This window comes from Leucoraja erinacea, chromosome 30 (genome assembly GCF_028641065.1).
Source record: "Leucoraja erinacea ecotype New England chromosome 30, Leri_hhj_1, whole genome shotgun sequence".
NCBI classification, from domain to species: domain Eukaryota; kingdom Metazoa; phylum Chordata; class Chondrichthyes; order Rajiformes; family Rajidae; genus Leucoraja; species Leucoraja erinaceus.
Genome location: NC_073406.1, coordinates 8,736,121 through 8,760,913, shown reverse-complemented (window position 1 = coordinate 8,760,913; position 24,793 = coordinate 8,736,121). Strand labels below are relative to the sequence as shown.

Here is a 24,793-nt window from a genome sequence, read left to right as displayed (position 1 = left end):
ACTCGAGACTGAAGAAGGTATAGACCCGAAGCGTCATGTTCTCCAGAGATGCTGCCTGGCCCGCTGAGTTACTCCAGCACTTTGTGTATTTTTGGTAAACCAGCACCTGCAGTTCCCACATGCCTCCCATGAAGCTTCTACAGTTAACCTGCGCCCAGAACGCCAGACACTGACCTATGGACAACTGAAATCCACAAATATTCAGCTACTCTTGATGATGTCTGTAAAACGAGACCATGTATAACTTACAACAACCCTGATCAATCACGGCTATAAATGTGATGGGAAATACGAATGGAATCAATGCACCAGTATTTAACTCTGCTGCCCTCTCCAGATATGATTAGTGCAACCAAGTGAAGCATCCAATGTTTATCATCGTAACCTGTTTGCAAGACATTGAACAGAGGGAAAGAGAAATATTTTGTTTTCCTCCTCTCTATTGTGCTGGTGACAATCTGTATTCGGCTGACAGAAATTCTGCTCTGACCCAGGGTTAATGAAATGCACAGCGCATCGCACTGATCAAGTGAATAATGCAGATTTCTTCCTTCTTTGTAGTATAAAGTTAAAGCCTAGGTCACAGAGTGAAGCTGCAGCGAGCAACTCCCCATGTGTCTCTTTTAATTAACACACTCATAGCTAAAGCTGCCGCCCAAGGTCAGACAACCGCCTCCCCTCAGACAGGTAAGAGGACACGACTCAGAACAGCGGGGATGAGGACAAGAGAACTGACCTCTCCAGGAGCAAAATGTCAATTAATTATACTTTTACTACCCTCTCAATTATTACAAGCTGATAAGCTGAATAGGGTATCTGAAAATGGCATTAAATCATCAGCAAGTCGCTGGCTGGTGAGTACAGTGTGACAATTACCATAAAATTCACAGATGTGGTGCCTAATAATAGGACATAAATAGTTAGAGATTGTTTATGGCCTAATCCATACTCCTGTCATATTTCCCATCTCTTTAACTGGACAGTTTTGTCGCAATAAGGAATTTTAAGGTGAGGGCTGGAAAATGAAAGTAATCCAGTGGCTGAAGGTGAAGAGGACATTTACTGAGTCTCACTCCTGTAGCACGCAGAGGTAGACACAAAATGCTGGTGTAACTCAGCGGGTCAGGCAGTATCTGTGGAGAGGAGGAATGGGTGATGTTTCGGGTCGAGACCCTTCTTCAGACTGAGTCGGGAAAGGGAAACGAGAGATATAGACGGTGATGGAGAGAGATGTGGAACAAATCAATGAAAAATGTGCAAAAAACGTAATGATGATCAAGGAAACAGGCCATTGTTAGCTGTTTGCTCGGTGAGAATGGGAAGCTGGTGTGACCTAAGTAGGGGAGGGCTGGAGAGAGAGGGAATGCTGGGGTTACTTGCATCCCTGCAGCGACCCGAAACATCACCCATTCCTTCTCTCCAGAGATGCTGCCTGTCCCGCTGAGTTACTCCAGCATTTGCGTCTATCTTCGGTTTAAAACAGCATCTGCAGTTCCTTCCTGCACATACCAACATGGGTTCAATTTAAGTTCTCAGCAATGCTCAGTGGTTGCAGGTGCAAAGGGTAGGAGAAACTGAAAGCGCAAAACACTGCTGACGCTGGAAAACTGGAAAGATTCGGATAGTGGGTCGTCAGTACAGTCAGCCAGTCCCTGTGGGGAGAGGGTTAAAGAGTTAATGTTGCAGGCCAGTGGCCGTCCGTCAGAGGAGAGGAATGAAGCTGCCGCCATGTGCCAAGTGGCTGCATCGATCACAGTTGTGGTTGTCTGCAGGTTGACTCCCACTCTAGTGTTGATAAACAACGAGTGGACATGAAGGAAGCACCAGGCACTGTGAGGGACAGGTCAAACAAGGAGTGGGCATCCGTGGGAGAGGTGGGGATGAAATTGTCCAGAAGAAAGCTGCTGTGGGTGACACAGCTCTCACTATTAAGGCAGCGCCGTGGCACAGTAGTAGAGCTACTGCCTTACAGTGCCAGAGACCCGGGTTTGATCCTGACTATGGGTGCTGTCTGCACGGAGTTCGTGACCTGCGTGGGTTTTCTCCGAGATCTTCGGTTTCCTCCCACACTCCAAAGACGTACAGGTTTGTCGGTTAAATAGCTTTGGCAAAAATGTTAAAATGTCCCTAGTATGTCTAGGATAGTGTTAGTGTGTAGGGATCGCTGGTCAGTGCGGACTCAGTGGGCCAAAGGGCCTGTTTCTGCTCTGTATCTCCAAACGAAACTGAACTAAAACTGAACTATTGCTGATTCTCTGCTGCGTGCAGAATCACTGGCCTGAAAGAAGAACGTGCCCCTTCTGCACATAATGTGGACTTTTACTCAGAGGCACTGTACCTGGTTGCTGCCTGTATTCTGTCCAGCAAGCTCTCTCGCCTGGATGTAACTGGGGCACGGTGGTCTGGTTCTGCCAGGCACCACAGTCACGTGTCTGTGGTGGTGAACTAGGCAGGAATCCTCACCACAATGCCCCCAAAAACATCATTACAGAGGGATTCACAATTGATCTGCACATTTTGTATCTGCACTTCTCTCGGCTGTAACATTATATTCTGCATTATGTTATCTTTCCTTTCTCTTTTTACACTACCTGCTGTACACACATACGGTGTAATCAGCCTGGAAAGCATGCAAAACAAAGTTTGCCACCATATCGCCATACAGGTGACAATAATAAACCAATACTAATACACTATTTTGCCTTTCGTTCTATGTTTGTTTCTGTTAATATATATATATATATATAATATATATATATATATATATATATATATATATATATATATATACACACACACACACACACACACACACACACTAGTTTAGTTTAGAAATACAGCGTGGAAACAGGCCCTTCGACCCACAGAGACCGCGCCGACCAGCGATCCTTGCACGTTAACACTATGCTACACACGAGTGACAATTTGAAATTTTTACCGAAGCCAATTAACCTACAAACCTGTACGTCTTTGGAGTGTGGGAGGAAAGCAGAGTATCTGGAGAAAACGGCGATAATGTACAAACTCCGTACAGACAGCACCTGTAGTCAGGATCGAGCCCGGGTCTCTGGCGCTGTAAAGAACCTATATATATGTATGTGTGTGTGTGTGTATGTATGTGTGTGTGTGTTTGTGTGTATATATATATATGTGTGTGTATGTGTCTATGTGTTTGTGTGTGTGTATATATGTGTGTGTGTGTGTGTGTGTGTGTGTGTGAGAGTGTGAATGTGAGTGTGTGTGAGTGTGTATATATAATAATATATTAATCATAATATATTATGAACCTTTTTTCCACTCACTGTATTGTTTACAGTGTGCTATGTTTACATATTCTGTTGTGCTGCTGCAAGTAAGAATTTCATTGTTCCATTTGGGATATATGACAAATTGTCCATTTGGGATATCTTGACCCTTGACTTTACGCTAAGCTGCTACATCATTGTAGATGTGAGTGGAGCATTTGTCCTTTCTTCCACTTCTCGTCGATGTTACTCTCATTTAATTGAAGTTTCTCTCGGTACTCCTCTTGAATGCCTCTCTGCAAGCTCGGCCACCGTCACTATAAACTGAGCAAGCTGCCGGTGGATCCCGATGTTCCAAATTCCAAGCCCCAATCCCTCGCCTCTATGGATTGCCGGCCACCGATGGGAGCTTGACATGCAAGGGGGAGATTCGGTCCCCCGTGGAATGTTGGATGAAACAGGACTGAATAATAAAAGAGAAGGCAGATGAACCAGATAATGGAGGTCATTAAAACAAGGCTACAGGATGTGGCTTCCCAGAAGAATAGGAAGGTAGGGCACCATTAACCTTACCTATGACTCAGTTTTAGTTTAGAGCTGGATTTAACATTTCTATATATTGCTCTCTAACAAATCTCTTATCTGCAAACTCACAAGCTCAATTAAGCAATGTGGCAATGTGGACCAGGGAATCTGTTGGCCTAACTCCCTAAGGATGCATACAGCCGACAATATAAATAGGAAAGAATTATTATACCACTCTGTCATACATTCAGGATCTCCTGAAGCAATTTACTGGATAGTCTTTTGACCCCTTGTTTAAATACCATTTAGTATTATTCTGCAATTGGCACTGAACAAGATCTCATCAACAGCAAAGAGATGAATGAACAGTTTATGATGGTAGACACAAAATGGTGGAGTAACCAGGCGGGCCAGGCAGCGTCTCTGGAGAGAAGCCTTTAAGATGGTGTCGGCTGACGAGAGGAAGCTGGCCAGACTTGGATGCTCCCTGCTCTTCACTAATCACTTTCACGAGGGCTTCTCCAAGTCTAGACTGACGGACTGCACTTTGCACACCTCATGCCTCAGAGTCTACGACATTTTGTTCCCAGAGTTTTCTTCTTCATTCACATAAATATGTCTCATTTGTGCAAATGATGCAGAACCCACTCAAGCCTGAAGTCCTGCAATGGGACTTGAACTCACAAACTCCGAACACAGGGATGCTGACACACTCACACTTTGCATCAAACTGATGTTTTATGTATAGGGAGAAACAGAAGATGCGGGTTTATACTGTAGATAGACATAAAGTGCTGGAGCAACTCAGTGGATCAGGCAGCATCTCTGGAGAAAATGAGCAGGTGACGTTTCGGGTCAAAACCCTTCTTCAGACTGAAAGTAGTGAGGGGGAGGGGGAGAGGGGGACTGGAGGTAGGAAAAGACCAGAACAAATCACGGTTGGCAACAGATGACCAAGGGAGTGTGGAGCCCACAATGGGCGATTGTTGGCTGGGTAAGAGGTGAAAATGTATGGACTCAGGGATGCAAACAAAGTGATGTTCTATGAACCTGCGTTATAATCCAAACATGGAGGATGACAGTTTGCTAAGTCTGGACTACATACATTGGGTTATTTCCACTGAGACCAAGTTAGAATTTCTCTTTCACCTCACCCAGGCTGGGACAGATTCGAACACTCTCTGGTAACCAAATCAACAGTGCGAGGGAAGTACATTCCCTTGTCAAACAATTACCGTCTCAATGAGGACACGCTGTAATTCCATGAGGGAATCTTGCTATTGCTATGCCGTCATGATAATGAAATTAGTTACTGTAAGGCCCAATTATAATTGCATCTGAGATCTTGCCCACTGCACGCTACAAGGACATAAGTGAAGAAGCATGGTGGAACACACATCCAGCATCTGTTGATGAACCACAGGGACATAAGCTTTCGTTACCCGCTTTTTATCCACATCAAATTAACTGGAGAATAATATTACTGTTCCCTATAAATACTAGTTTTTTTCCCATTAGAAGCACATCCTTTGCCTGAGGTCCAGAATACAAATTGTCAGTCTGCCTCTCAGTTAAAGGCAATGACTAATACATCTTAAGACACAAAGTGCTGGAATAACTCAGCAGGTCAGGCAGCATCTCTGGAGAACATGGATGGATAACGTTACGGGTCGGGACACTTCTTCAGACTAATACATCTTCTTTGATTGCCCTAGTTTGATTTAAATTACATTTAATTTTGTTTTTTTCCGTCCTATAATGCTAGGATTGGCAAACAATGTTCACAAGTAAGTTCTTCTCAATGATAGGAGTTGTCCTTTGGGTGACTTTACATTAAGGGCATCACTTTGTCATCAACTGCTAGCTGGCAGTGAGTATCAGAATAATGATGTAAAAGATCTAATTCTCCAAATTACAATCACTACTATCAAGCCTTTTTGCCTGATTATCACACACAAGGTCAGGGCCTTCAGGTGAGATGGCAAACTAAAGCTCTCAGTTTTTTCACTCGGATAGATCGAAAAGATCTCACGGCAATAATTTAAAGAAGAGCGAGGAAGTTCACACTCGTGACTGAAGGAAGATTCATCTTTCAACCCAACAGCGTAACTGTACATTAATGTACTGGTGTCTGTGTGACACAGCGCTGACCACCAACGTCAGTCCCACCTGCCTGCATTTGGCCCATCTCCCTCTAAATCTTTCCTACCTATGTACCTGTCTAAATGACTTTTAAATGTTGTCATTGCACCTGCCTCATGTGTCATTTTCCTGCATTACCCATACCTCTTGATTCTATAATATCTAAACAGCTATCTTAACTATACTCACTGACAAAGCTGCTACAACTCTGCAGGGGAAAGTAGTCTCAACATTCACTCTCTACTTGTCATTCTTCTTATCTCTGATCTGAACAGTGCCGCCTTCCACTCAGTCAAGTGAAGCATCATCCCTGAAAACTACCCTGTATATTTCCGTGAGATCATATCTTAGGCGTCTAAACTTGAGAACCTGTACCAGTCAGTGTCACCGAGGCTCCATTTATTTTGAGCAAGACATCTTTACCCTTGTACTCAAATTTTGCAATAAAAGCTAACATATCATTTGCCATCCGAATTGCCTGCAGTCGCTACCTGTTAAACATTATTGATTTGTGTACTAGGACAGCTGGGTCCCAACATCTTTCAGGCTCTAGACTTTACTTTAGACTTTCAAGCAAGAGGCAGCACACTGATGCAGCGGCAGGGTTGCTACCTTACTGCACCAGAGATCCCAATTCGATCCTGACTATGGGTGCTGTTTGTGTGGAGTCTGTGTGTTCTCCCTGTGGCCGCGTGGGTTTTCTCCAGGTGATCCGGTTTCCTCCAACACTCCAAAGTCGAACAGGTTTGTAGGTTAATTGGCTCCGGTAAAATTGCAAATTGATACGAGGATAGTGATCACTGGTCAGCGTGGACTCAGTCGGCTGAAGTGTCTGTTTCCAAGCTGAATCGTTAAAGTCTAAAGTTACTGTGCAGGCTCTCGCCATTTAAGAATTACTCCACCTCGCCTATATTTATCTACCAACATGGATGACCTGATTATTTCCCAACTTATATTCCTTCTGCCTTAACCTTTCCCAAATCACATACCTGATGTCCACCTCCTTGAAACCTCCCTTTTTTTTAAATTTCAAAACAGACTTTATTCAAGTAAATAAATATATACAATACATGAACTGTGGAAAAAGATTCACCTGACATTCAATACTGCTTTCCCAAATTGCAATTTTACCCCACGCTTTTGCCACTCATGTGGCCCACTGGCGTGAAATCCATTCCCTTATTTTGAGGGGCGTCTCCACCACACCCTGCCCCTCATGTCCAGCAGCGGAAGGACCCCAGACTGTTGCCCTCCCCCACAGAGCCTTGGCATTGGCTGCACTGAGCTGCAGCACGTACTCCTGCAGTCTGAACCTCACTGCATGCTTGCTGTGATCCACACAACCTGCATTCAATTCCCTCATCCAAATCAGTGATATAGATTGTGAACAGCTGGGACCCTGCAGCACTTACTAATCACAACCTCCCAATCTGAAGCTGACCTGCTTATTTCCGCGCTGCCTTTAATTTCCACACGTATATTACGCCACAATCAGGTACTTTCATTTTGTTCAATGACTTCTTGTGCAGCGCCTCACACAAGGCCATCTGAAAAGATAAACAAGAACCGGTTTCCTCTTTTTGTTCTGCTAGTTACAACCACAGAAACCTCTAACATTTGTCAAACATGATTTCCCTTTCAAGAACGTATGTTCTCTCGGCCCAATCCTATTATTATTTTCCAAGTGCTCTTTCATCACTGGTTTAATAATAGATTCCAGCCTTTTCCCTCCTCTACGGGTCTATTGTGCTTTGTTTTTCTCTCTTTCTCCTTTCTTAAGTAGCAAGGTTACATTTTCTTCCTTCTATTCTATGGGAACTGTTTTGGAAGCGATGGAATTTGGGTAGGTGACAAAAGTACATCCATAACCTCCACTGCCTCTCTCAGGAACATAGGACCCTTGGATCGAACAAGTCTGCATTGATTTACTTTACCCACTGATCACAGATGAGGCCTTTAAATATCTTTCAAAATGGGGACACAAGAAACTGCAGGAGTATTGAGTGACGTGCTGAAGGAACTCAGCGGGTCAGGCAGCATTTGGGGAGGGAGTCAACAGACGATGTTTCGAGTCATGACCCTTCTTAAGACCCCTCTTTCAAATGGCACAGCCTGTGGAATCAAGTAAAGAAACCGAAAAGGTGCCAGACTTGCTGAGACTAGTTGTCGGGTAGACTAGTCCAGGAAACCAGATTTTCAGGCTTTTTGAGTTTGATGAGTGAAACTATTAAGTCTACGCAGGGTGCGGCTAGGTATATTATTTTTATATTTCAAAACAGGTAGCATAAAACTAAACTTTAGACATCGACCTCAAGAACCAGTGGCATTTACAAGAATGTTACAGCAGTTTTATGGCTTGGAACCTCACAGTGGAGCGGTCACAGTGAGCCCAGTATTGACATCCCTTTCCTCAAGATCTTTGTGCATTTCTGCCATTTTCTATCATGGCCTGATACTGGATACAGCACTGGTTAGTGTCCTTACAAACCAGCTTGGTTATATATTTGTATGAAGGAACTGCGGATGCTGGTTTAAACCAAAGATAGACACAAAATGCTGGAGTAACTCAGCAGGACAGGCAGCATCTCTGGAGAGAAGGAATGGGTGACATTTTGGGACGAGACCCTTCGTCAGACGTTGATGAAGAATGTTGATTACATATTTGATACATTATGTTGATTACATATTTGTTACATGTTCTAACTTTCCCTTCTGTATTGACACAAAGTATCCACTGAGATGATTCTTTATAAACTCACAGCTATTCCACCTACATTCCAAGCTAAATGTAGGTGGTGATGTGAAATGTCCTTGCGGTTCTTTGTCCTGTGATATTTCTCATTAACACCCTATTATCACTTAATGAAAGCTTCTGAATGTCTTCAATGTTTTTTGAGGAATGTTGTGCTATTGTGCAGTATTACTCACACCTCCAGCTATAAAAGATTCCTGGCACCAACACAGATGTTTCAACTGGTGAGGCTCCTTCAGCCCCATAATGCTCTGGTTTCGAGCGGTAGGAACCAAATGTAGGCAAAATGGACTGTCTTGGTCAGCACAGACAAGTTGGGCTGAAGGGCCTATTTCCTTGCTGTACGACTCTGGACTCTATCCCTGCCCCCCTCTAATTCCAGACTTCATGAACTCCTCACTTATTTTACAATGCCCATGGCAGCCAGTTGCCCCGCTCTTCAAGGTTAACGTTTCCCTCATCACTGCCATCTCTCCATTTCTGCCTCCTTTTAAAAAATAATTTTATTTATTCAAACATGACCATTTGCCCTAATTTCTCAGGGATAAGATATGTTATGACTGATGAGATATCTAAGCATTTGGAATTTTGCTCAGACTTTGATTCGACTTTACTGGGCTTTAACTTGCACTAAACGTTATTCACATTATTCCCTTTGTCATGTAACTGTACACAGTGGATGGCTCGATTGTACTCAGGTATTGTCTTTCCGCTGACTGGTTAGTACACAACTAAAACTGCAGTGACAAGGTACAGTGACAAGTTTTTGTTGTGTGCTAACCAGTCAGCGGAAGCACGTGGCAATAAACTAAGCTCAAACTCAAGATGGGGGTTGATTAGGGACAGTCAGCATAGTTCTGCATGTGGGCGTTCGTGTCTTACAAACCCGATTGAGTTTTTTGAAGAAGTCGGCAGATAGGTTGATGAGGGCAAAGCCATAGATGTTGCCTATATGGACTTCAGCAAGGCATTTGAAACTGTTCCGCATGGTAGGCTGCTCTAGAAGGATAGATCGCATGGGATCCAGGGAGAGCTAGCCAACTGAATAGAGAATTGACTTCATGGAAGGAAGCAGCAGGTGAAGGTGGAAGATTGTTTTTCAGACAGGAGGCCTGTGACAAGTGGTGTGCCTCAGGGCTTGGTGTTGGCCAAAGATCCTAGGGCGGAGCTTTGATGCTGGCCACATTGCTGTTTGTGGTTTTCGTCAATTACTTTGATGCAAATGTACAAGGCATAATTAGTAATTTTGCAGATGACATGATGGTATCATAGATAGTGAAGATGGTTATCAAAAATTACAGCAGGATCCTGAACAGCTGAAGAATTTCGAATGGAGTTTAATACAGAAAAGAGCGAGGTGTTGCATTTTGGGAAGTCAAACCAGAGCAGGCATTTCACAGTGAATGGCAAGGTCCTGGGGAGTGTTGTCGGGGGATATGGGCCAAATATAGATAAAAGACACTAACTTAAAGGGGGTACCTTGATTAGCATAGACAAATTGGGTGGGAGGGCCTGTTTCCGTGCTGTATGACTACATGGCTCCATCTCACGATACGATAGAACTTTATTAATCCCAGGAGGGAGATTAGACTGCCAACAGTCATAAAACACAACAAGATACATGAAAAATTAAAGTGACGAGTGGAAAGTCCAGGATTGGGGATGTGCAAAGATTTGGGGGAGGGGGGAGGGGAACAGTCGAGAACGAACGGGAACCCGACAAGGGGGGTGCTTGTTACCATGTACTGCAGCAGGCCTGGTTAAACGCTGCGAGCAGAAGATAAGACTATCCGTTTAACTTTTTTGCGATTTTGTCAGCGCAGGAAATGTGACTCGGCGATACATGCCGTACGGTTTTACCAGGTTGTATGCAAAACAAAGCTTTTCACTGTTGCTCGGTACATGTGACAACTAAGTATAATTGAATGATTGAAAAAGCCAGACTGGTTTTCACAGTTAACAACCTATGTTAAACAGGCTATTGCTACTTCATGATCAAGGTACTCTGATCACGATCATGATCAAGGTACTCTGTGTTGTGATAGAAAAGATTATTTCATGATCCATCTTCCAACTGCTTCCATTCACTTTCAGAGATGCATCTGCAGTATAAGGGAGCTGTGGAAGCTGCAGGAGGAGCTTACACTAGCCACTCGCCTATTCTCATATCATTTTATATAAGGGACCACAAGGAGAAAGTCGGCCACGATTTAGACATCTGCGTGGGAATAAATTAGGAGCCAAACTGACCAAAACCAATCTGAACTCAACCCGAGCGCACTGAGCTCAGGTCAGGCAGTGAGACTCAGCAATGAAGCTATATCTTAAATAATGCAAACCTCCTGCAACACTGCCTGACCTCTCCTGTCTCCAAGGGCTGTCAACCCTACAACATTCTTCAGCACCGAGAATTGATGCAATATTTATAAAGAACCTGATTTGACCAGAGCCCAAGGACTTATAATCTTTTTGGTACCTGAGCCAGACACATATAGTCAGTTCCTGTCTGACTCGGGATGGGCAACCAGGGTCTACAGTGACAGTAATAGAGCTGACAGCTACATAAACCACATGAGTAGGCAGAACATCAACTGCTGGACTCGGACTAAAAAGGTAACTTGGTTCATTGATAGCGTATATAAATGTCATGTAGCAAATAGAGGAAATTAATCATCTTTAGATGCAGTAATCATTCTTCAGAAGAAGGTTACACTTCATATAATGTGAAGACGATAAAATATGCAACTGGAATATTCAAAAAGATTGAACTATGTGACCTTTGTTTATGTCAGCGGCAAGTCTTGCCCTTGCTGGATGCGGACTTATTTTCAACACAAATCTGCACACTAAACCTAACGTGAGGCTCTGACATGGTTTGTACACATACGTGCGATGCTTCTCATTAGCAAGATGCTGACTTAAATGTGACGATGAGATTTAGTTGGGTGGGAAAGATGGGCCAGTGGGTTTATCGGGTCTGGCATGGTTCTCTTGAACAATAACGCACCAGCTTTTTGGAAGCACCATCCATATCAGTCCCAGCAGGCTTGGGAGTGGGACGATAATTTTGGTCATCGTGTGTTGTTTTGAGATTGCTTTAGCAAATACTTCAAGCTCTTTATAAAATCCCACTCCTGGTAATATGCTGAGCTTGGCAGCTCTGTATAGTCAGAAATCTGACAGCCAGCGATTTCTCTATACCTGATCTGCTTAAGAAACAGGAGCAGGGAGCTCAAAACTACAGCAATAAAATTTAAATCACTCTTAAAACGGAAACGATTGGAATTAAATCATTACAGAAATCCAAACAGGATATGGTGTTGCTGAATTGGTTATGGGCTGTGGCCTATAAAACACCCTCAGGGAAAGGACTGCTTGAAATGAATAAGGTCAAGTGACAAGGCTGAAATTTTTAAATAATTACATTTATGAGGCCAATAAATTATGATACATTTTCCCATTTTCAAATGACTGCATTAATCCTTTTATTCTTCACTGATTTTTTTTCCCTCTAAAGGACTATTACCGCCTTCAGTAGATAGGATGAGGTGATGACCTGTCAAAGTCAATGGAGTTCTATTTGTCGATTTACATGTAATAATTTCTTACTTTTTGTTGGTCCAGGAACTCCAGTGCTTGGAGGTATTCCCTGGTTTAAAATAGAAACTGCTGATACAGAGGACACTCAAGTGACACTGTTCACTGTTATAGAGGATAGTAATACTGAAGTGGCTGATCATTCACATATTTTGGTCAACTCCGTTCAGTCCTGTGTTCAGCTCTGATAATTCAGGTAAGCAAACAACATTTTTTTTCAAGTATTATTATTCCTTAAAAAGGCAGCCAATATTATTAACACCACCCTGGCGCCTGAGATCCATTACCTCCAGCGTCAAGAACAGCTTCTTCCCGGCAACCTTCAGGTCCTTGGACACAACACAACACTGATCTCAGCAACCGTGAGAGTCCTTCTATGGACAGTGTCTATGGTTGGATTATGAGTGGGGAGGGAGGCACAGTGGTGCAGCAGTTGTGTTTCTGCCTTATAGTGCCAGAGTAACAATGCCGTTTTCTTGCATATTTTTCCCACATTATTCTCCCAAATTCCAACTTCTTAACCCCAATCCCCAATGTCACGGTTGTGAATGCAGCAAATAGTGTATTAGGCTGAAAGCTTTCAATCTAGGAGAGTCTAGGACCAGAGGTAATATCCTCACAATAAAAAGACATACTTTTAGAAAGGAGATGAGGAAGAATTTCTTTAGAAACATAGAAATAGGTGCAGGAGTAGGCCATTCAGCCCTTCGAGCCTGCACTGCAATTCAATATGATCATGGCTGATCATCCAACTCAGTATCCCGTACCTGCCTTTCTCCATACCCCCTGATCCCCTTAGCCACAAGTCAGAGGGTGGTGAATCTGTGGTATTCATTGCCACAGACGGCTGTGGAGGCCAAGTTTGTGGATATTTTGAAGGCAGAGATTCTTGATTAGTGCGGGTGTCAGCGGTTATGGGGAGAAGGCAGGAGAATAGGGTTGAGAGGGAAAGATAGAACAGCCATGATTGAATGTAGAGCAGACGAGGGGCCGGATGGCCTAATTCTGCTCCTATATCTTGTGAACCTATGAGCTTTCTTGGTCAACTAACTATGAAGGTTTCCAGATATGATTCAAGTCACTTGGTCAGCAATCCAGAGATCAATACTAATGATCCAGAGAATGTATTGATGATCGTGAAACTCGACATTGTTGTAAAAACCCAGGTGGTTCAATAGTATAGAAAATCTATGGGTCCCATCCATTATCGACCTACGTAATGTCTGTTGACCTGAAGTTGACCAGCAAATTGTTTCAAATACAACCACTACCACCACCTTCCCAGAGAGTGATCATATAGAGGTGTAGGGGTGATCTTACAGAGGTGTATGAAATCATGAGAGGAATAGTCCGGGTAGACGCACAGAATCTCTTGCCCAGAGTTGGGGAATTGAGGACCAGAGGAGATAGGTTTAAGGTGAAAGGGAAAAGATTTAATAAGAATCTGAGGGTTAACTTTTTCACACAAAAGGTTGTGGGTTAATGGAACGAACTGCCAGAGGAGGTAGTTGAGGGAGGGACCATCACAATGTTAAAGAAACAATTAGACAGTTGCATGGATAGGACAGGTTTCATGATTCAAGATTCAAGAGAGTTTATTCTCATGTGTCCCAGATAAGACAATGAAATTCTTGCTTTGCTTCAGCACAACAGAATATAGTAGGAATAAATAAATACGGAACAGATCAGTGTGACCATATACCATTGATATATATATATACACACATGAATAAACAGATAAAGTGCAATGGGCTATTAATGTTCAGAGTTTTGTTTGAGTTGAGTTTAATATCCTGATGGCTGTGGGGAAGTAGCTATTCATGAACCTGGATGTTGCAGATTTCAGGCTCCTGTACCTTCTACCTGAAGGCAGCGTGGAGATGAATGAGTGGTCAGGATGGTGTGGATCTTTGATGATGCTGGCAACCTTTTTGAGGCAGCGACTGCGATAGATCGCCTCGATGGTAGGGAGGTCAGAGCCGATGATGGACGGGGCAATGTTTACAACTTTTTGCAGTCTTTTACGCTCCTGGGCACACAAGTTGCCGAACCAAGCCACGATGCAACTGGTCAGCATGCTCTCTACTGTGCACCTGTAGAAGTTCGTGAGAGTCCTCCTTGACATACCGACTCTCCGCAATCTTCTCAGGCAGTAGAGGCACTGATGTGCTTTCTTTATAATTGCATCAGTGTTCTCGGACCAGGAGAGGTCTTCAGAGAATAGTTTAGAGGGATACGGGCCAAATGCAGGCAGGTGGGACTAATGTAGTTGGGACATGTTGGCCGTTGTGGGATAATTGGGCTGAAGGGCCTGTTGTCACACTGTTTGACTCTATAACTAAAGTAGTGCATTGAATTCTGACCTTGCCATTGGTGCTCATGGCTCGAGAATAAATGTTACAAAATCTCCTCCACTCAGCTGCATCTCTAACTGCATTTAAACATCTCCAGAAACCTTTCTTTTCAACATACACCACACTCCAGCATTAGGTGCCTGTGAGCAAAAGACTCTGTGGCAATGTGCTCTATTCTGCCGGAGTAACTTTCTGTTGTTGATTAATGGTCCGTCAGGACTTTGCCCCCGCTGTATCTGTTCAGCCGTAATGATGACATGGACTGTGTCTTGCAGCAAATAGCCTCAACGTGCTGTTGTGTACAATGCACACGCATTTATCCGAGCGTGGTCCATGTGTATGTGTGCGTATCGTACGTTTGCTTTTGAAAAATGTTGCTTTTTGCCACCTGCAAGGGAAGACTGCCGACACGGCAAGCTTTCCTACCTCTAATCCCGCACTCCTGGTGGGAGCAGCAGGAAATGATTAGTCAGTCATTTTGCTGCAAGCTCCTTTTCTCCTGTGGCCCTACTGTGCCAGGTCAGAGAAGGCAGACGAGAACATTGCGTGAGACTGTCTGGAAAAATGCCACATGGCGTTATGGAAAATGACAGGCTAACAGATGGCAGTCTCTCTCTCTCTCTGGGGAATTTATTACGCTGCGCTCAGGGTGACTGACTGTGTGATGGAGCCTGTGTTTCATAATTCATTTTCTCTTTTTTTTTTTAAAGGCGCACACTCCTTTACCTCAGTAGGAAATTGTAAATTCTGGGCTGCTTCACTGAGGGAATAACAGAAACACAGAGTTTTGTTCATTTGGCTGTTTCTGCGTTGGAAATGCTGCTTGAACATAATCTCCTTCCGCTTCTGCAGTCAAGTGTTATGCCTGATAATGTCTGTAAAGAGGAGAGAATCAAAATGCTGGAGTAACTCAGCGGAACAGGCAGCAGCTCCGGAGAGAAGGAATGGGTGACGTTAAGGTGTCACGATTTAAACCAGCATCTGCAGTTCCTTCCTACACATGTCCGTAAAGAACGTTCCTTTGAATTGTAAAGCCGGCTATCACCATGCCAGTATTCCTTCCATTTCCCCCTCCTCCCCGCTTCCTATAAGCTTTGGTACCTTGCTGAGGCATTCTGCCTTGGGCCCATATCCTTCTGGCAAAGGATCCATGTAGCTATTCAGAATAAACATTCGTTCTGCTGCCAAATCTCTTGACTCTGAGTCAGAAGGATGTGGGTTCAAGGCCTGTTTTGCATATTTATACAAAATACTTAAGACCGATGGATTCATGCAGCAATGATGACGGATGGAGGTGCTTGTGTTGTGAATGAGACCTTTAACAGCGGCTCCACCTGCCCTCACAGGAGGATGGAAATGATCCCGTGCAACGGGTTCCAAGAGGAGCAGCAGAGATCTCCATGGTGTCCGCAGTAATATTTATTTTTCCATCATATAACCAGAGCAGATTATCTGCTCATAATCACACAGCTATTTATGAAACCTTGCTGTTGGAAATTTGGCTGCTGCAGTTCCTGCTTTGCAGTGTGACTCCCCTTCAAAAGCTGCCCCACTAGTTATGAAGCACTTTGAAATTCTTTGAAAACTGGTTCTCTCTTTCTTAACAGTGTGCATAACAAGGGCTTCTGGCCCTTGCACTTGCGACAGACTCAGTGGGCTGAAATATCACCCTCTGTGCCACTATAACTGTGATTCATATCAATTTATATACAGACAGGAGGTGGAACCGGCCAAATGTTACTGACCTGAGTCCAGTTAAACCAAAGATAGACATAAAGTGCTGGAGTAACCAGCATCTCCAGAGATAAAGAATGGGTGGCGTTTCGGGTCGGGACCCTTCTGAGTCTGAAGAAGGGTCCCGACCTGAAACGTCACACATCCTTTTTCTCCAGAGATGCTGCCTGACCCACTGACTCCAGCACTTTGTATCTATCTTTGGTGAAACCCGGCATCTGCTGTTCTTTGTTTCTACATTCCAGTAAAACTAAGTTCACATGTATCCTGACTACCATCGAACCAACATCAAGGGCTTGCTTGCTCTCTCTCTCTCTCTCTCTCTCTCTCTATCTCTCTCTCGTTCCCCTCCCCCTTCCCAGTCCTCCCACTAGTCCCACTGTCTCCGCCCACTTTTTTTCTCTGTCCTACCCCCTCCCCTGACATCAGTCTGAAGAAGGGTCTCGACCCGAAACGTCGCCAACTCCTTCTCTCACCCGCTGAGTTTCTCCAGCATTTGGTGTCTACCTTCGATTTTACTAGCATCTGCAGTTCTTTCTAAAGCTTTAGAGGTACCATGTGTTAAAACAAAATGTTATAACTGACACCTCATCTTCCTGTTCAGTTGGACAGTGAGGATCCCATGACACAGCAAAGTCAAGTGAAGTGTCCCAAGCCACATTCCTGTTTCAAAAGAATTCCCAAAAGTTAATGATCCAGTTATTTGCCTCACTGCTTTGAGGAATCTTACTGGTTATATGTTGTTTCCTGTAAAATAACAGTGTCCGCACTTCAAAACTATTTGGAGTCGCAGGAGACTGCAGGTGCTGGAATCTGGAGCAAATAACAAACTGCTGGAGGTTTTTGTTCCACTTTCCGGCACCTGCAGTCACTTATATCTCCATTCTGCTCTTCCACAGCAAAGTCTCCTCCAGGCATTCCCACTTTGAAGATAGACACAAGAAAAGCTGGAGTAACTCAGCAGGACAGGCAGCATCTCTGGAGAGAAGGAATGGGTGGTGCTTCGGGTTGAGGCCCCTCTTGCTGCCTGTCCCGCTGTGTTACTCCTACTTTTTGTGTCTATCTTCAGATTAAACCAGCATCTGCAGTTCCTTACAATACAATACAATACAATATACAATATTTATTACATGTCATTTGAACCTCAGTAAGGCTCAAACGAAACTCCGTTTCCACAGCCATAAAAACAAAGACAATTTCCTACAGACACACACCAACATAATTTAATTTACAGAAACATCCATCACAGTAAACCTCCTCCTCACTGTGATGGAAGGCAAAGTATTTTCTCTCCCCTGCTCTCCATTTTCCTCCTAATGTTGAAGCCCCTGGCGGGCGATGGTAAGTCCCACAGCCATTAAAGCCGTTCCGGGCGATGTACAGCCCCGCTCTGGGTCGTTCCAACCCCGCGACACGGGCTGGAGAAGTTGCGTTGCGGGAGCTCCGAAAAGCGGTCTCTCACCCGGACCCGCGAGCTCCCGATATCACAGTCCACAGAAGTTGTGTTGCTGGAACTCCGGGGTCGAGCCGCAGCAGTGAATCACCACCGCTCCCCACGCTCCGAGGCCGGCCAGCCCCACGATGGTGAGTCCGCAGCTCCGTGACTGGAGCCCCTAGTTCGTTCCGGTTGGAGGCCGCTCCACGGAGCTAGGCCCCAACGACAACGGAGACCCGACATGAAAAAGGTCGGGTCTCCCGTGCAGGGAAGAGATTTTTAAAAAGTTTCCCCCGCCCCCCACATATACACAGTTAAAAACACTATTAAAAAAACACGAACAACTACATTTAACTAGACAAAAAAATTAAAAAAAGACAGACAGGCTGTAGGGGCCGCTGCACCAGGTGAGTCGCGCCACCGCTGAAGTTCCTTCCTGCTCTGTGAATCTCTCTCGTAGAGAGGATGTGGTGAGGATGTTTCCACTAGTGGGAGAGTCTAGGACCAGAGGTCTGTGACACCAGACGGGTGTCAGGGGTCATGGGAAGAAGGCGGGAGAATGGGGTTAGGAGGGAGAGATAGATCAGCCATGATTGAATGGTGGAGGGGACTTGATTGGCCAAATGGCCTAATTCTGTTCCTATCGCTTATGACCTTATGATCTCCTTCTGTTGTTTCTAAGGCACTTCAACATCATTCTCATCAACGCTCGTTACCAAGTCATTATGTCCTTGCTTAGTACATGTGTTCTCCACCATCTTTACTTCCAGCACTCCCTCAGCCCAACGCCCCTCCTCAACTGGTTCCACCCATCACTGACCAGCTTCTGCCACACCACTCCCTCTCAATTCTAAATGCCGGCTATAGTCTGAGTCCTGATGCAGCTTTTCGACCTTAAATGTTAAACATTCCTTCGCCTCCACTGAGTACTTCCAGCTGTTTGTTTTTTTTTTGCTTCAAAAGTTTTTGTTGGCTGCAAAAGACCTTGGGATATTCTGGGGACATGAAATGTGCGAAGGAAATGTATGCTGTTTATTTCTATTGTGCACCAAGATGGTTCTTATGAAATCATCTCTGAGTGCGCAGTTTATAGGTTAAATGTTAGCGAGGAACAGCAAAGTGTTTCGCAGCCAATAAAGTATCTTTCTGTAGGGTAGACATGTTACCGTGCAAGAAAAGCAACAGCCTATATGTGCACACCAAGGTCCCACAAACAGCACTGCATCAAAGGTCACATTATTTATATTAGTGATGAAGATTGAGGGGATAAATATCGGGTAGGTCACAGGATTTCTGCTCTATCTTGGAAGTGTGAAGCTTTCCACAAACACCTGAGTTAGCAGGCAGGGCTTTAGTTGAAACAGTCGCCCAAAATATCCCCTTTCTGATGTCTCCTTGGTTTGCACCAGAATATCTGCCTGGATTTGTGCGTTCAACCCCCTGCAGAAGGGTTGCATTGCTGCTTTCAGCTTCAGGATGTAAAAATTCCACCAAATCACAATCACAATCAAAATAATGCTTTACTAGCCAAGTATGTTTCGCAACATACGAGGAATTTCATTTGCCAAGTCAGTCGTACAAACAAAAAGCAACTGAACACACACAAAATACGTTTTAACATAAACATCCACCACAGTGACTCCTCCACATTCCTCACTGTGATGGAAGGCGAAAAAATGTCACATTGTATACAAAGGAGGAGAATAGGATCTTTTCTGTCTGGGAGACACAAGAAACAGCTGATGTTGATGCTGGAATCTTGTGCAAAACACCAAGCGCTGGAGGAACTGAGTGGGTCATCTGTGGAGGGAACAAACATAATGTTTCAGGACAGAATCCTTCTTCTGATTCTTAAGACTCCAATCCGAAGAAAGGTCCACAACCAAAATGCCGTCTGTCCATTCCCTCCTCGTATGCTGCCTGACCCGCTGAGTCCCTCCAGCACTTGGGTGTAATGCAAGGCTTGGATGAGACATCACTGGGCCACTGGTAACGGCAAGATCTGCAGAATTTGCCTTTTCCCCCCCAACACAAACAGCTGCATTCCCTGAAACTACGTCTTCAGTTACTGAGAGGTTTTATGCTTTTAAAAGGACGTTTGAAACATGTTCTGCGTAAGTCAGCAAAGCTGGTATACTGTGTGCAGTGTGCAGAACTGCCAGATGCATTTTCAAGGGCAGAGCAGCACACGGGCCCAAGCTTTTGTAAACGATGCTCGGAGTTGATACTTCCCGGCACTAGCCCATGGTTGCCGCATTCTATTTCCCTTTGTGTCTAACACCCACGAGGTAAATGGAATACATTTGCTGCAGATAACCCACGGACAGGGTCAATGACAATGGGAACTTCTGAGAAATTTGAGTGAAATCTGCTGGGACTTTCGTTCAGTGTGTGAGCAATTCCGTGGGAAATATCTTTGCACAGCATCAGTGCAGTGCACCCTTCCCCCAGCCTCTGCAAATGAATTTAACAATCACTGGCAGACTGTAAATCTGAACGCTGCCACCACCATTCTTAAAAACCACCGAGCCCAAGGCCTTCTCATATAAATCTGGGAATGGAATTTCTTAAAGCAAGGTTGGTCTGCAGAGTGAACTGTCATTTATATTGAAAGGTAGACAAAAATACTGGAGAGACTCAGTGGGTGAGGCAGCATCTATGGAGCGAAGGAAATAGTCATGGGTTCAGGAGAAATTAATGCCACATCGTCCCAGACCACTCACCAAGGTCAGTCTTGAGATCACAATCTTTTGACTCATTGATGAGTAGTTTAGTTTAGTTTAGAGATACAGCGCGGAAACAGGCCCTTTTGCTCACCGGGTCCGCGCCGACCAGCGATCCCTGCATATAAACACTATCCTACACACTAAGGACAATTTTTACATTTACCATGCCAATTTACCTACATATCTGTATGTCTTTGGAGTGTGGGAGGAAACCGAAGATGCTTTAAAATGGAAAGAAAAAAAGAGAAAAAAAATAGAATGCATTTGGCTTTATTATGGCCAACATGGTCAAGAGGCTCAAACCACCACATGTATTCAGCTGGTCCATTTAGACTGCTTCCAGAGACTATAGTGGGTGCAGTTCATACCAATACACAGAGTACAATGCATTGCCTTGATTCTTCTACCAATATACAATGGACATCCACTTCGGCATGGAGAACCAGTATGGGCTGAGCCCGTGAAGCACCAAAACCAATGCTAGATAGAGCTTTAAAGCCATGCACTACTAGCACACGCTAGAGCTTATCAAATACTCAAGGACAAAGGAAGCTGAAGAAAGTGGTGGACATTGCCCAGCCCATCACGGGTACTGACCTTACCACCATCAAAGAAATCTGCCCAAAGAGCAGCCAATATCATCAGTCCCACATCACCATGGCCATGTTCTCTTGTTCTCATGGCTCCCATTGGGAAGATACAGGAGCCCGAGTACTGTTGCTTCCAGCTACAAGAACAGCTTCTTCCCATCAACCATTACGTTTTTGAAGCACACTTCACATCAACCACAACCCTACCCTGGCACCAAATCACTCCAGATTTTGCACTACTATGGTGGTTCTACATACTTTGGTTTTTAGCACTATCGTGGTCTGGTTATTATCAATAACTGGTAATTGACTGTATATATTTGTTATTGTTGTCGCAGCTAATGTGCTTGTCAAGCTGCAACAAAGTAGGGCTTTCTGTAGTGGCTCATACTGGTGCATGTGGTAAATAAACACTCTTAAAGTGCCACAGATCCCAGTAACAAACTAAATATCTCTGGTGACTCTCCAGCCTTTGCTGACAGGTTTTGTTGGGAGTTGGAGCACATCATTTGCTGTAGCACACCTGGGAAGTACAAGCAAACGTGACATTTCAACAAGTGCAGTTGTATGAGTGTTTGTTCACAGAACAATCAACAGGATAGGATTCACGTCACAAAGTTAAAGCCCTCCTTCCACTACTATAGCAACGTGGGTGCAAGAGGTAAAGAGGTCCCTGGTAATTAGCACTGCTTTTGGGGATGCATTTTGGGAGGATTAATGAGGCTGCGATGCACATAATGAGTGGTAAGATTCTAGGAATTAGCGAGGAACAGAGGGACCTTGGTGTGCATGTCTGAGATTCCCTGAAGGCAGAAGAGCAGGTAGATAAGGTGATTAAGAAGGCATACAGAATGCTTGCCTTCATTAACTGGGGCAGTGAGATTATGGTACAACTATACAAAAACACTGGTCATGTCAGGGCTGGAGTCCTACACCAGTTCTTGATGCCATACAATAGGAAGGTTTCTCTGCCCTGGGACAGGTGCCGAGATAATTAATCAGTGTGTTACTTGGGATGGAATATTTTGGCTATGAGAAGACTGGAAGGCTGGATTATTTTTTTCTTGAAGCAGAGGAGGGACCTGGTGGATGTGCACAAAATGATGAGGAACATAGTTAGGGGAGATAGTCAGAAGCACTTTCCTTCCGCAGTCTTACTGGTTCAAAGTAAGGGATAGGAGATTTAGAGGGAATTTTGGAAGAAATGTTTTCTATGGATAATTTTCTCTGGCATACCAGAGGTTGCAGGAAGTATTTCAAATTATGAGGGGCAGAGATAGGGTAGACAGCCAGAACTTTTTCCCCCAGGATGGATAAGAAGACATAGCTTTAAGGTGAGCTGGGTGAAGATTAAAGGAGATGTACGGGACAGGTTTTTTACACAGTGTCTGGAACATGCTGTTTGGCTGGCTGATGGAGGCAGATATGATAGTGGCATTTAAGAGACCTTTAGATAGGCACGTGGACTTGCAGGGAATGGAGGGATATGGAGTATGTGCAGGTAGATAAGAGTTGGTCTTGGCATTATGCCCAGCACAGATATAGTGGGCTGAAGGGTCTGTTCCTGTGCTGCACTGTTATATGTTCCATGCATGTTCTAGAGGGTGATTGTGATCGGGAATACGTTAACAAAGGATCAGCGGATTCTCACAACATTTAAGAAGCATCTAGATGAGCATTTGAATCACCATGGCATAGCAGGCTACAGATTGAATGCTGGAAAAGCTGATTCGTATAGATTAGTGCCCTGATGACTAAGTTTCCCACTTGCAAAGAACAGAATTTGCACGTGGAATATTAATAAAATATTAAGTACTATGTGATTTTCTCATCAGAACAGTGTAATTTACCATATCTCATTCTGCATGTCTAACAGGTTTTATAATTAATTTCTCTCCCAGTAATTCCTCCATGTCAACAGCTCTATTTACAGTACCAATGTTTCCCTGCATCATCTAGGTTTCGTGCCAAGTCTAATTACATGGTGCACAGAGTAGGAGATGTACTGTAGGACCTCACATTGGCACCTTATTTTAAATTTGAGTATAGCGAGGCGATGCCTCGATGGAACGTAGAACACAGCACAGCCCTTTGGCCCACAATGTTAATCCTGACCAAATGTAACTAATCCCACCATTGGCCTGCACATGCTTGTTATAAATCACTGTTGAGTCTCTTGACAGAGGCTGAGCTTCCCCCATCATTCCCAGTCAGTCTTGTCCAGCTGAGCAAATGGTCTACCCATTGCCAAATATAACCTTTGTGTTCCCATTCCATACTTTCCTCCTGCTTCTGCAGCGTAATATCCCCATAATTTCTGGCATGCAAACATCTTTCCCATCTTGTTAAAATGATGATTCTCCAGCACCATAATCCCTGTGGTGCAAAACATATCTTGAGTTCACTTTGTGCTCCACTCAGCTGTTTTCTTGATGCTGAAATCTACAGGGGACTGAGACAAACCTGGCTTCCTTCATCAGTAATTTAGTAGGATTGAGGATGAAAGATGAGCGTTTTATTTACCACAAGAGCTTGGATACACATGGTGCCCTTAACATTGTAATACATCCAATATGCTTCACAAAGTGTCGATAATTTATTTGAAAATGAACACCATATCAAAGAAGATATTACGGATGTTGACCAAAAGCTTGGTGGAGGAGAGAGGTTTTTAAAAATGTCTTAAAGGATAAAAGAGCAGCAATGAAATTTAATAAATACGTTTCAGAAATGTCAAGGGTGAGGAGGCCAGACTTGTTGGACTGGAAAACACTGGGAATGGGAGGTGGAGCATCCGGTGTTATAAAACACGGAGAAGGTTACACATGTCATGGGGTCAGCCCATAAAGGGCAGTGTGGACAACCTGCTAAAGGAGTGACTGCCAACAATAAACAAAGATACCTCGAGGCTTCAGACGCAGGAGCATTGAGAAAACCACCAAAATTTATAAAGAAACTGCTCAGAAAATAAAGCTAAATCCAAGTTCCTGTATTTAAACGATGAGTAGTTCTGATTATATTTAGCTATCATTACATTATTTTGACTATTTTATGTGGAGATTTTGCAAGCTCTTGCCAATGGTAAGTTTTATAGGAGTCACTGTGAACTCAGCCCTTTCATACAGACTGGCTGTCATTGTGCAAGGCTGCCCATTTGTTCAGAACTCCTGTCTCTATGACTCCTGTTGTCCTGTTCCATACAAAAAATACTGGAGACATCTCCTCATATTACCCAAAGTTAATGGTCCACTCCTCTTATTGAATGGTAAAAATCAGAGTTTAAACCTTTTATAATAACTTAATGCAATGTTGATATCATCGCAATTTAATAGATTCGGTCATTCTTCATCTTGGCAAAGCCATGGAGACAGACTTAGCTAAGAGGAGAATTATATACGTGCATGTTAGGATACCTCCCACTCCCACAAGATCACTCCCACTCCTTGGGGGGGGGGCAAGAAAATGACAGAACAATCGGGGCCAGCAATAGATTACTTTATAATGGAGCCCATAATGGCCCATTGTTGGCTGGGGAAGTTGTGATAACAAGAGGGATACAAGGATGTGAAGAGTGGAAATGATAGGATGACAATGGTGGAGGAGGGAGGGAGTGGAGGAGGGGATGTAGAGGGAATGCAGGAGTTACTTGAAATTAGAGAAATCATTATTCACACCACTGGGTTGCAAGCTGCC

The 24,793-nt window shown here is 44.0% G+C and overlaps 1 protein-coding gene across 6 annotated transcripts in view; it reads right to left on the bottom strand.

Moving 5' to 3' along the window:
• LOC129711611 (MORN repeat-containing protein 1-like) overlaps positions 1 to 24,793 on the bottom strand; it is a 156,634-nt gene that overhangs the window by 45,075 nt on the left and 86,766 nt on the right. For 2 of the 6 annotated variants that reach the window (XM_055659382.1, XM_055659381.1), the window contains one exon: positions 18,693 to 19,584. The exons of the other annotated variants lie outside the window; for them this stretch is intronic. In XM_055659382.1, coding sequence (XP_055515357.1) covers positions 19,292 to 19,584 — 293 coding nt within the window. In that variant the 3' untranslated portion in view covers positions 18,693 to 19,291. Of the gene's footprint in view, positions 1 to 18,692; positions 19,585 to 24,793 lie in introns of those variants that run through there. 6 annotated transcript variants of the gene reach the window in all.